This window comes from Callorhinus ursinus, unplaced genomic scaffold, assembly GCF_003265705.2.
Source record: "Callorhinus ursinus isolate GAN/ISIS: 27379988/994484 unplaced genomic scaffold, GSC_fseal_2.0 scaffold71, whole genome shotgun sequence".
NCBI lineage: Eukaryota > Metazoa > Chordata > Mammalia > Carnivora > Otariidae > Callorhinus > Callorhinus ursinus.
In genome coordinates, this window is record NW_027397133.1 from 1,631,493 (window position 1) to 1,643,698 (window position 12,206).

At 55.7% G+C, this 12,206-nt stretch overlaps 2 protein-coding genes across 7 annotated transcripts in view; one reads left to right on the plus strand and one right to left on the minus strand.

Annotated features, from left to right (window-relative positions):
- The window catches only part of BCL2L12 (BCL2 like 12), a 6,703-nt gene extending 779 nt beyond the window's left edge, over positions 1–5,924 (minus strand). The window contains exons 1-7 of one of the 3 annotated variants that reach the window (XR_012376405.1): positions 5,812–5,924; positions 5,057–5,170; positions 4,700–4,842; positions 3,748–3,834; positions 3,565–3,656; positions 1,418–1,705; positions 368–486 (exon numbers count right to left, since the gene is read on the minus strand). Coding sequence is in view for 2 of the 3 variants with exons in the window: in XM_025849484.2 (XP_025705269.1) it covers positions 1,418–1,705; positions 3,565–3,656; positions 3,748–3,834; positions 4,700–4,842; positions 5,057–5,163 (717 nt within the window). In the remaining variant the exon portion in view is untranslated. The remainder of the gene's footprint in view (positions 1–367; positions 487–1,417; positions 1,706–3,564; positions 3,657–3,747; positions 3,835–4,699; positions 4,843–5,056; positions 5,171–5,811) is intronic. The other 2 variants (XM_025849484.2, XM_073886719.1) reach the window with 2 other exon arrangements.
- An 82-nt stretch (positions 5,925–6,006) lies between these two features.
- IRF3 (interferon regulatory factor 3) lies at positions 6,007–11,957 on the plus strand. 4 transcript variants are annotated; one of them, XM_073886717.1, is made up of 9 exons: positions 6,007–6,231; positions 6,960–7,252; positions 7,920–8,091; positions 8,177–8,247; positions 8,439–8,492; positions 8,919–9,108; positions 9,207–9,587; positions 11,075–11,190; positions 11,700–11,957. In XM_073886717.1, the coding sequence occupies exons 2-9, from the start codon at positions 7,040–7,042 to the stop codon at positions 11,865–11,867; spliced, it is 1,365 nt and encodes a 454-aa protein (XP_073742818.1). In that variant the 5' UTR covers positions 6,007–6,231; positions 6,960–7,039; the 3' UTR covers positions 11,868–11,957. The 4 variants fall into 4 exon arrangements, with proteins under 4 accessions (XP_073742818.1, XP_025705267.1, XP_073742819.1 ...); XM_025849482.2 differs by having other exon boundaries at positions 7,075–7,252; XM_025849481.2 differs by having other exon boundaries at positions 6,008–6,231; positions 7,080–7,252.
- The last annotated feature ends 249 nt before the right edge of the window (positions 11,958–12,206 follow it).

A 12,206-nucleotide genomic window follows, 5' to 3' on the forward strand; every position in this document is an offset into this window, starting at 1 on the left:
CCCCCCCGTCTCAGGGAGCACCAGATGCATTCCTACCGCTGCTCAGACCAGCATCCTTGACTTCCGTCTTCCACTCATTAGCACTCATTAATAGCACTCGTAATCCACTCCATAAGCAAAATCTGTCAGCTCTACCTCTAAATTAACTGGGAGACTCCTCCACTACCCCCACCGTGGTCCCATCCACCCTCATCTCCCTGAACGAGCAGACACCTCCCAACTCCCTACTTCCGCCTCGCCCTCTACAGTATTGCCCCACGAGGCCGCTAGAGGGCGCGAGTTAACACCCAAATCACTTCACGTCGCCCTCTGCTCAAGAGAGCTCTAGGGACTTGGGCTCACTCAGGGTCAGAGTCCAAGTTCTCACCTTCACAAGGCCCCGCCCCTCCTGCTCTTGTCTCTGGCCCTCTCCTCTTCGGTCACCCGGCTTCGACCCTACTGGCCTCCTCTCTGCTCCTCAAACACACCTGGCCAGCTCCTGGCAGGCTGTGAAGCAATGGATGGTTACATCCTGAGAGAGCACGGCATACATCTTTCTGTCCCTGAATCCCCACAGCGACGAGGCAGGTAAGTGAAAGGTGCCCGTTGGGCGGGGGGGGGGGGGGGACTGGTGCTCAGGTAGCTGGGGACGTTGCCAACGTCACACTGCCAGTACACGGGAGCCCAATCCAGCCCTGAGCCTGGCGCTAGATTTAAAGCAGCAAGCGAGCTGGGTAAGACTCCCTGGTCTTGTGAAGCTGATAGGTCAGGGGCAAGAGAAAACAAAAAATAAAAAGAAATAATAAGTAGAACAAGTCAATCCTACCATCTGGTAGAAGCTGTGTGTTAGCAGGTGCAGAGTGTTACGGAAGGGAGTAAAGCAATGGAAGAAGGAAAGGGAGTGGGTGGGAGGGTATGGAGGTGGCTGCAGTTATAAATGGGGACCAGGGGAGGCCTCACTGGGGGGTGACACCTGAATGGAGCAGAGGAAGCGAGGCAGGGGGATACCTGGGCAAGCGCATTCTGGCAGGCAGTGTCAAAGAAGCAGACAGGCACCAGATAATCACGCAAATGCCCACAGGGTTCCAAGGACTTACAGAGATGATCCCATTTTAATCTTTACAATAACCCTTTGAGATTGGTACTTCTACTCTCCCCACCTGACAGATAAGGAAACCGAGGCCCAGGAAGGGGTCTCCCTTGTTTCCCACTCATAACTGCCAGTGCATATCAGAATGGTTTAAGCCGAGCATAGCGTCTGCACTGATTACCTACTGGTGTACAGTAGGTGCTCAATAAACACAAAACAGATGAATGGTTGGGCTGGGAGAATATTTGTCATGTCTGAAAAGAAGCCGAAGAAGCCACCCCCCCCATCACACGGGCACAAGTTACAATTGGGTAAAGGGAGGCACAGAGAAGCTTTCTGGCAGCTCACCCAGCCCCCGTGTGCCTGGATCCAGGGTCCGAAGCTGTGCACGTGCTCCACACTGAGTCCGGCCAGGGTGCCCCCCAGTCGGGCCACGCGGCGGCTCAGCTCCATGGCCAGGGCCAGACGGGCCAGGGGCTCCGGGGAAGGCGGCGGGGGCCCAGGGCAGGGCAAGGTGGGGCGTGGGCGGCTGGCAAGAGGGCTGTCCTCCCGGCTGGAGAACAGCTCCACTAGGCGGGCGAAGGAGCCCGCAGAGAGCCGGGCCAGCTGTCCGCGCAGGGCCGGGTCCGAGGCCAGCTGTGGGGCGGGAAGAGAAGAGGCTGGGTCGGCCTCCCCCACGCCTCCGTAGACAGCCAATAGGAGGCTAGGAGGCGTGGCTTCCTCGTGGAAGCCGTCCTGACACTGACTCAAAGCCACGCCCCATCCATGACATCAGCCAATCATAAACCAGATTCTGTGCTCTGCCAAACTACTCCTAGAAAGGTGGCCGACAGCCAATGAGGGCCAAGCCCTAATTAGCTGAGTTCTAGAATACAGATCTTATAGCCACGCCCCCTACAGGTTCCCTGAGAGCCTCGGAGACCAGGCCAGTGCCTACAACAACCTTGCCTTCCACCGTACAATTGATATTATAGGACCACACACTTTGCCCAAGCTCCTGAGCCAATCCAGTTCCAGGACCGAGCCGGCAGTTCATTTCCCCCAACATTCTAAGGCATACCCCTATATAGTTAACCAGGGCTTCAGATTTTAGACAGCACTCTCCAAACCAACTCCCCGCCCACCACCATACAGCCCCTAATTCCTCAACTGGTCCCAGTCAGTTTCCCAGATCATGTTTCGGGTGGCCACACCCCTTGTCTTTAGGCCACGCCCCTCTTACGGTGACTGCGAGCCAGGGTTTAAGGTACTACCCTGACCATAACTCTGTCGTTCAACCTGTAGCGGAGAAGTTTAGCCCGTCTGCCTCCATACTGCTTCTATTTCCCTTCCTGATGGGACCTATAGTTTAGAAGCTTCTGCTTAGCCCTGCACGTAGGCATGTTACAGCTAAGATTCTCAAAAACGGCTTTTTTACCGGAAATCTGCCTCCCCAGAGGAGATATGGAAGTACTTACAGAAATGACTATGCTCTATGGAAGATTTATAGGAACGACACATGACCTGTACACAAAGATCAAGTGACCAGGGACAGGGCGCCTGGGTGGCTCTGTCAGTTAAGGGTCTGCCTTCCGCTCAGGTCATGATCCCAGGGTCCTGGGATCAAGCCCCGCATCAGACTCCCCGCTGAGCCTGGAGTCTGCTTCTCTCTCTCCCTTCCCCCCTGCTCGTGCTCTCTGTTTCTCTCCCTCAAATAAATAAATAATATCGCTAATAAATAAGTAAAACCTCTCTATTTTATTTTTTAAAAGGTTTTTTAAATTTTTAATTTATTTATTTGATAGAGCGAGAGAGCACAAGCAGGGGGAACAGTAGAGGGAGAGGGAGAAGGAGGCCCCCCGCCAAGCAGGGAGCCCGATGTGGGGCTCAATCCCAGAACCCTGGGATCATGACCCAAGCTGAAAGCAGACGTTTAACCATCTGAGCCACCCTCGTGCCTCTATTTTTTAAAAGGTTTTATTTATTTATTTGACAGAGAGAGAGAGAGAGAGAGAGAGAAACACAAGCAGGGGGAGCAGCAGACAGAGGGAGAAGGAGAAGCAGACTCCCTGAGCAGGGAGCCCTAAGCAGGGGCTTGGTCCCAGGAAACTGACCAAGGACAAAAGAAGTTACACAACCTTCCTCTGTTGTCTACAGACGTCAGTCACTTTTTGACTCCAATCCCCTCCCCCTTCCCCCATTCCTAACATAAAAGAAGCTCAAATCTCATGCTGGGGGAGATGGTTCTTTGAGACGATTGTCTGCCATCTCTTCGGTGTGCTGGTTTTCCAAATAAAGTTGCTTTCCTTACCCCAACATCTTGCCTCTCGGCTCACTAGCCTGTGATGCTGGGAGCAGAATGAGCTTGGACCCCGTTACAAACCCTTCATAGAAGCCGAGTCCCACCCTCTCCTCACCTGACCATCTAATGAGAATGCAGATCCAGGTTCTGATCCCAGTGCCCAACAATCCGCAATCCCTAGCCTAGCTAAGGGATGGAACAGACTGCCTGTCACCTTCTGGTTGATGACTTCTGCCTCTTCCTCCAGCAAGGCCACCAGCTTCCGCAGTAGGGCTTCCTTCTCTGTGGATGGGGCTCCCTGTAACTCTGGGGGGTGGGCAGAAGAGAATTCAGCTGGGGGCAGAACCCTGCCCACCCTTCTGCCCTCATCCTTCTCCGGGGCCCCTCGGTACCTCACCTGGGCTAGGTGGGGATCTCAGTTGCTCTTGCACCAGCTGTTCCAGCCGCTGGGCCACCAGAGCATAGAAATCTGGAGTAGCTGGGCCTTGGGTGAAAAGAGCCAATGATGGGTCTCCGGGACATCGGGAAGTTATGGATTCTCTTCTTGTCCCAACCACCTTGCCAGGTAGCAATGATTTCCCTTTCATAATGGGGCCCAGTGAGCACACTTGGTAAAAGGCCTTGATACTTTCCATTTTATTGTGTCCTTCAAACTAGAGTTAGAATGTTAGAGCTGAACTAGACCTTGAAGATGATCCTATCCAAGAAAGACAAACACAGGGCACTCCAACTATTACCATTCTATCCTTGCTGGTTTCAGGAGTCATCAACTGATCACAGAACTCTTCTCCCCAGCTGTGAAATCCTTTTCAAGCTAGCACTCCCGGTAGCCATTACTAGTCTATCAAGTCTCACATATGAGAGGAAACCTTTTGGTTACTCTTGATCAAGTCCAAGGACACCCCCCACACACACATGCACACATTTCTACTTTGCTTCTGGAGAAATACAGGAGCAAGAAAGAAAAGGAGTTTCCAGAGTCATGTAACCAAACAGACAGGGATCTGTGACTGAAAACCAGATCTCCTGCCTTCCTACTGAGGGTACTGGTAGCCACAAAGTCCCAGGGGCAGGGAAGCATGCATGGGAGGAGAGAGATAACAAACAGAAAGGGCCCAAAAGCCCCCCTATGAAGCCAGCTCACAGAAATGACAGACAGCAATGTAACTGGGGGTGGGAGGAGCAGAGAATGGTGAGGGTAGTCCCCACTCAGCTCCCCTCTTAGCTGAGTGATCTCGGGCTAGCTCCTTATCCTTTCTATGCTTTCAAGAATCAAAGCTTCTTAAAAAAAAAAAAAAATCAAAGCTCTGGCCCTGCAAGTTCATGGGTGATCTAGGGAAATCTCTTACCAGGCTCTGAAACATAGCATGGGCGGAGGGGCAGGGAGCAAGGCCGAGGGGATTCAGGGGGAACTGCTCCTCGCCCCAGGGGGCAGGGAAGACATCTTCGAAGGCGGCTCAGGAAATCTGTTGGCTCCTCCTGGGCAGGACTCCTGGGGAAGGGGACCTCAGAGAGTGACCCCAGAGGCTCCTTTGCAAGGAGCCCCTTTTTCCTCCCACGGAGGGCCTCTGGCTGCAGCCCCAGGCATGAGGAAAAGAGCCAGATATAAAGAGAGGGGAACGCAGACAGACTGAGACCAGGCACGAAGTTAGAGAGGGCCCTACCCCAGTTGCAGGCCCCTGAGGGAGGAGGGCAACTCCTCTTACCTGGGTGGGGTTGGAATGGGGGACCCGGCAGGCTCACCTCGCCTAAAGAAGGCAGCTAGGACTCTCACCGTGTCCTCCCGGAGGCCCAGCTCTTCCGAGCCTGCCATGGGGCACCTGTGAAAGAAGCCGGGGGATGGACTCCAGGGTTGAACTGAGGTGGAGGATTGGGGCCTAAATGCCTAGTCCCTGAATAAGGAGGGGGCCAGGAACCGTGAGTCCCCAAGGGAAGAAAGGGCTGAGAGTCTGAACTCCTAAGTCCTTTAGGGGAGTTAGGGGCTGGGAACCCAGGCTCTTGAGTCCTCAGAGGGAGAAGAGGTTTGAGGTCGGAGACTCCTTGATCCTTGGAGAGGAAGAGGCTGGGGACCCGGATGCCGTGGTCTAAGAGAGAAAGGGACTGGGGGCTGGACTCGGGTTTTCGGAGAAAGGGGTTGGGGGGATCTAAATTCTTGAGTCTGAGAGAGAAGGGGACTTGGGGCTCCGACTTCTGGATTCTGAAGGCATATGCCAAGCTGCTCAAGCTCTTAGAGAATCGGGAACTACGAATCCCAGCAGGCTTCACGGCAAACCTTCCCCTCGGTGCGCACTAGCTAGCCGCGCAGCCGGCCTGGGAGGTGTAGTTGCCTCATCCGACCAAGGCTGGAATCTTGGGGACACGGGGCGCATGAATGTCGGGGAAGCGGCACTGAGGTGCCGGCCCCCCCCGAGATCCCGGCCTTTTCCCTTCTCACCCCAGCCCTCCCAAAGGCCCGGCTTACCTGGGGCCGGAGCCGCCACCCCCTCCTCCTTCACTAAACTTGCAAAAACTTTCTTAAGGGGAACTCTCCCGCGCCTGCGCACTGGTCCGAGTTGGTGACGGCCCTATTGTGGGAGGGGCGGAGCGCTGGATGCCCATCTAATTTGCATGTGGCGTTCCCAGCATGCCATTGGCCGGAAGGCCTAAAAAGGGCATGGGGGGAGGGCGTCCGGGCTCTCGGTGCCGCCTCTTTAGCTGTAGAGAGCCTGTCAACCCACCGCGGATAAAGTTGTTTTTATTTCGTGAAATCGATAGAACAGAAAATCGCATTGCTCTGAAGCTCAGCTGACAGGAAGGAGGGTGTGCAGCTTCAAGTTCGAGAGCTATCGGACCCCAAAACGCAGGGGTGGGTCCTAGCACCCTGCGCGCCCCGACCCTCTACGTAGGTAACAGGGAGGATCTGGGGAATTGGTGGCGTCCGGGCCGAGAAGGGCGAGAAAGAAAGGATCTGCCCTGAGTCCAGAGGGGCATTGTGTACTCTAGGGAAAGTGAAGCAACGAGGGGAAAAAGTGAAGCAATGGCCGGTGCTGGAGGTCGGCTGTAAAAAAAAAAAAAAAAAAAAACCCAGAAAAAGTAGCGGGGAGGGGGGGGAGGGCAGGCGTCTGCACTGGGGGATCTAAGGGAGAGAAGAGTGGACCCTGAAAACGGGAGGCAGTCCACTCTATAAAAGTGTGTGTGTGCGTGCGCGCGCGCGCGCGCGCCCTACAGAAGGCAGGCTGTTGGGGGGGGAATGGTGGATGGAGGGTCTACGGTGGAAATGGGTGAGGGGCCTTTCTGTGGGGGAATTGTAGAAGGGTTCTACAACACGGTTAAGTGCGGGAGGTAGAGATCTACAAGTGAATAACGTCTGCCCTGAAATAACTAGGGGAGGCTCTACCTTGGAAGTGAAGGTAACTGCCTTGGGTGATGTGGGGGAGGGGAGAGGAGAAAAGAGTTTACAGCGGAAGAGGGAAGGATCTACGCTGGCGGAATTGGGAAGGTTAGAGGGTCTGCACAGAAGAAGGTGGGGAAAGAAGGGGGGTCTCAAATGCATTGGGGAGGAAGTCCTCGATGAATTGGGGGAGCCTGTCTGGAGGATGAAAAGAGGAGGTGTCTTGTTTTATACCCCAGGAAAACATAAGTGAGGGACATTGCACCGCGTCCCCAAGAGAGGAAGGTCTGGGTGCGGAACCCTCGGGCCGGGTGGGCCTATGAGGCCATCCGCGCCCACGAACTGCCCTCTAAGCGCAGGCCGGACCATGGGAACCCCAAAGCCACGGATCTTGCCCTGGCTGGTGTCGCAGCTGGACCTGGGGCAGCTGGAGGGGGTAGCCTGGCTGGACGAGAGACGCACGCGCTTCCGCATCCCTTGGAAGCACGGCTTGCGGCAGGACGCCCAGCAGGAGGACTTTGGCATCTTCCAGGTGCGTGAGCTTCCCGGACGCGGGGATCCCTGAGCTAACAGCCGGGAGGGGTGGACTTGCAGGGGGCGGAGCCGAGAAAGCGGGGTTAGCACGCGTGCGGTTGGCAGGCGCTGACGCCGGCAGGTGGAGGTGAGTGGAGTTAGGACAAGACTGGGAAGGGTTAGTAGGATCAGCCGACTGGTGTCGGATAGCAGGCAAGGTTGGAGCGGCCGGGTTCCGAAAAAAGAACCGGAAAAGCGGGGTTAGAACCCGAAAGAAATGCAAACTGGGCGTTCTGGGCTCGCAGGGGGCGGGTCTCTTGGTCCTAGCATTCTGGGGGCGGGTCTCAGAACCTTAGAGGCGAGACGTGGCCCCGAAGCTGAGGTGATTTCTCACCAAATTAGGATACAGCGGTGGTGGTAACCCGAGTTAGAGTGCGAGGGGGCGGGGTTACTACAGAAGGTGTCCTGGGGCAGGTTGGTGGCAGAGTTAGACACCCAGTAGGACCTGGAAGGCTGACTTAGAAAGCAAAGCTTTTCAAAAGGTGAAGTTAGGCGGCCTTAGGATGCAGAGAAGCCAAGAGTTTGGGGACGGATCAGTGCCGAGTTAGAACGTGCCAGGGGAGCGAACCCTTGGGGCGTGGTCTTAGTCATCCTCCTCATTCTCCTGGTACCCACTGGATCCCCAGGCGTGGGCGGAGGCCAGCGGTGCCTACACTCCTGGAAAGGATAGACCTGATCTGCCCACCTGGAAGAGGAATTTCCGATCCGCCCTGAACCGGAAGGAGGGGTTGCGTTTAGCCGAGGATCGGAGCAAGGACCCCCAGGACCCGCACAAGGTCTATGAGTTTGTGATCTCAGGTGTGCCAGAAGTGGGGTTTCACATGGAGGGATGGGACTTTGAGCGTCCCCAACACCCTACTCCACTCACCACCTTCCTCCACAGGAGCTGGGAACTTCTCGGAGTTGGACACCTCTCCGGACGCCAATGGCAGATGCAGTACCTCGGATACCCAGGTAAGAATGCACTCCAACCCCCCTGCCCTCACTCTGACCCATCTTCTCTCTGTGTCTCCAGGGCCTTGTTCAGGCATCCCGTTCTCCTCCTGGACCAACACCCCAGTCTTCCTCCTGAGCCTCCATCCTCTCCCCTGCAAGGCTGTCCCCCAGCCGATCTAGAGCTGACCCTGTCTCTCCCCTGCTCATAGCCCTTCCATGGCTTCCAGCGTCCTCAGGAGAAAGTTCAGAACTTTCACCAGGCAGTGAGTACCCTAAGACGCCTTCGCAGAATTTCATAGCCTCCGTTGCTATTTAGAGTACCTTCAGCCTCTGGGGAACCCTGAACCACCCTTCCCTTGATCTTGCTGATGTCTGTGCCAGGGCAAGTCCCCTCTGAAATTGTGTCCAGCCCTCTCGGCCCAGCTCTTGCTTGCACAAGGCCAGACCCTTGGGCTGGAATTAGCTGCTCCCCTGGCGCCAACAGTCGCACGTAGCATATACCAGAGCGTGTATTTTGCTGTCTGTGCCCGCGGTTGTCTCCCCACCCCCCACAGCCCCGCTTACAGGAAGCCCCTTGAGGGCAAAGCTCAGGTCTGACTCCTCTCTGGGTCCCAAGGCCTTGGTCTACATGAAGCCTCTAGAAAAGGCTATGGAGATGTCCAGATCCTTTTCTTTTTTCTTCTCTCCAGGAAGATATACTAGAGTTACTGAGTGACATGGTCTTGGCCCCACTCCCGGAAGGGGGGCCCTCGAACCTGGCTGTGGTCCCTGAGCAGACCCCTCCATTCTTGCTGAGCCCCACCACAGACATCCCTGCTCCCTGCCCAAACTCAGAGCCCCCTGAAAACCCACTGAGGCAGCTCTTGTTGCCTGAGGAAGGTGAGTGCCAGCTGTGGGGTGGGAGGTGCTGGGGCGCTGTGCCCCCTAATGCTCTCTCAACCTTGCTCCCCCTTCATGTCACTTCTGCCACTGCTCAGAGTGGGAGTTCGAGGTGACTGCCTTCTACCGGGGCCGCCAAGTCTTCCAGCAGACTGTCTTCTGCCCGAGGGGCCTGCGGCTGGTGGCATCAGAGGCAGGCGACAGGACGCTGCCCGGACAGCCAGTAATACTGCCAGACCCTGGGTTGTCGCTGACAGACAGGGGCGTGATGGGCTACGTGAGGCGTGTGCTGAGCTGCCTGGGCGGGGGACTAGCTCTGTGCAGGGCAGGACAGCGGCTCTGGGCCCGGAGGCTGGGGCACTGTCACACATACTGGGCCTTGGGCGAGGAGCTCCTCCCTGACAGCTGTCATGGACCCAGCGGCGAGGTCCCCAAGGATGAGGAAGGAGACGTGTTCAACCTGAGGCCCTTCGTGTCAGGTGAGTGAGGCAAGGCCTTATAGCTCCGCTGTGGGAAGAGTAGGTCAGTCACTGGGGGCGCCTGGGGGGCTCAGTAGGTTAAGTGTTGACACTTTTTTTTTTCTTTTTAATTCATGTGACAGAGGGAGAGATAGAGAGAGAGAGGGAATATGAGCAGGGGAGAGAGGCGGAGGGAGAGGGAGAAGCAGACTCCTCGCTGAGCCAGGAGCCTGATATGGGGGCTCAGTCCCAGGACCCTGAGATCATGCCCTGAGCTGAAGGCAGACGCTTAACCCTCTGAGCCACCCAGGCGCCCCAAGCGTTTGACTCTTGATTTCAGCTCAGGTCATGATCTCAGGGTCGTGAGATCAAGCCCCAGGTTGGGCTCGGCACTGATCGCGGAACCTGCTTAAGACTCTCTCTCTCGGGGCGCCTGGGTGGCTCAGTCAGTTAAGCGTCTGCCTTCAGGTCACGTCATGATCTCGGGGTCTTGGGATCGAGCCCCATATTGGCTTCCTGCTCAGCAAGGAGTCTGCTTCTTCCTCTCCCTCTGACCCTCCTCCCCACTTGTGCTCCCTCTCTGTCTCAAATAAATAAGTAAAATCTTAAAAAAAAAAAAAACCTCTCCCTCTTCCTCTCCCCCTCCCCCCCCCCCCCCCCCTCTCTCCCCCTCTCCAAAAAAAAAAAAAAAAAAAAAAAGATTTCGAACCTGCAGACCCCAGAGTTCCAATTCAGACCCTGCTGCTTTGCTTTGTGCTATAACCTGGGGCAAAAGATGGGACTGCTCTGAGTCGGCCCGAGGAGTGTCTCCTCTGCTGGAGCTGGTAGGGGGCACAGGGCCCAGTGTGCAGAAAGTGCTTGAGGAATTGACTGCCATAGTCCTCACTATCACCAGTTATTAGTGTGGGTAGACAGATGCAGGAGAGAGAAGTCCTTTAGGGCTTTGTTATCTAATAGATACCTCTGCAGTGATAGAACTGTTCCGGATTTGCACTGTCCTATCTGGTATCCACCAGCCACGTGTGGCTATTGAGTACTTAGGCCATGCAACTGAGGAAGGGGGTTTTAAATTGTATTCACTTTTAATTAGTTACTATTTAAATGGAAATAGCCACAGTGGCTAGAGGCTACTGGAATGTGGCCTTCGGGGGTTAAAGACTAGCAACTGCCAACCAGCTTGTGCTCCAACCACCTTGTACTCCAACCACCTTGTACTCCAACCACCTTGTACTCCAAAATCAGGGACCGTCCTTGTGGGGAGTGTACTCCTTCCTATCCCAAATAGGGGAGCGGTGCAGATCTTCCAGCCCCACCCTGATGGGAGGAAAAGCATTTAAGATTGTGCCAGGACTTCTCCTAGGTCAGCAGCCATCTAGTCATGGTGGTGTAGGTATGTCAGGCTTCGGGTCAGGGGAGAAGGTGAGGCTGACAGGTTTGGGGGGCAGGGAGGGGCAGGTGGTGGTGGTGGGGTCCTCCTCCCATGATTGACTAGGATCTCGGGCCCCCAGATCTGATTGCCTTCATCGAAGGAAGCCGACACTCACCACGCTACACCCTCTGGTTCTGCGTGGGGGAGCCATGGCCCCAGGACCAGCCATGGACCAAGAAGCTCGTGATGGTCAAGGTGCTGCAGGCCTGGGCTCCTGGAGCTAAGGGGTGGATCTTAACAAAGGGAGGAGAAACTGCAACTCCCAGAAGCCCCTCTGAGGAACTACAACTTCCAAGAGTCTCTGCAACCACCAGTTCCTCATCCCCAGGAGCTTGTGGGTGTCCCCCTCATGGCCTCACCCCCAGAACCTGTTTTGAACTCTCAGAGCCATGTGGAAGTCGGTGGACTACAAGTCCTAGCAGCCTCTGTGAGGAACTACAGCTCCTAGCAGTCCTTTTGATCACAAGCTGCTCAGCCCTAGCTTCTGGGAACCCCTCCAGCATCTCAGCCCTAGGCAACTTCTCAGGCCTCTGGTGGTTGTGGTTATGGGGAAAACTACAACTCCCAGCAGCCTTGGGCCTAATGGTTCATCCTGGGTTATAGTGGGGGCTGTTGGGGAGCTGTAGTCCACTCAACCCCACTCCTGCCAGTAGATAGTGTTGAGTGTTTCCCCTGACTCCTGTTTCTCCTCCCACCTCCCGCAGGTTGTTCCCACATGCCTCAGGGCCCTGCTGGACATGGCACGGTCAGGGGGCGCGTCTTCACTGGAGAACACTGTGGACCTGCACATTTCCAACAGCTACCCATTCACTCTCACCTCAGACCAGTACAAGGCCTACCTCGAGGACCTGGTCGAGGACATGGATTTCTAGGTCACTCGGGAGGTCTGACCCCTCACTCCTCACGGGTGCTGCCCCCTCGTGCCTTCACCTTGGCCAATAAACTGTTTCTTGCCACTGTCACCACTTGTGTGTCTGGTGTTGGGTGTTGGCTAGGTCCAGGCTAGCCCTGACGTAGGCTAGGCATTATTCCTTCTTAGGACCTCAGCTTACACATCTGTGCAAGCAACCCACAACCCAGATGCTCCCTGCATGAGGACCAGATACTGTGCAGGGGGCAGCTGTCACCTCCTTACCTCTTCCCAGGGACCTGGTGAGGAGGTGACAGTCACCCCCATTTTACAGGCCAAGAAATTGACACTAGAAGAGCAA

Bases quoted from the DNA above. Each gene is read 5' to 3' on its own strand.
- IRF3 (XM_073886717.1), top strand. From the start codon at position 7,040: ATGAGGCCATCCGCGCCCACGAACTGCCCTCTAAGCGCAGGCCGGACC. The intron at 8,248-8,438 runs GTAAGAATGCAC...CCCTGCTCATAG, and splicing joins GCAGTACCTCGGATACCCAG to CCCTTCCATGGCTTCCAGCG. The intron at 9,588-11,074 runs GTGAGTGAGGCA...TCGGGCCCCCAG, and splicing joins CCTGAGGCCCTTCGTGTCAG to ATCTGATTGCCTTCATCGAA.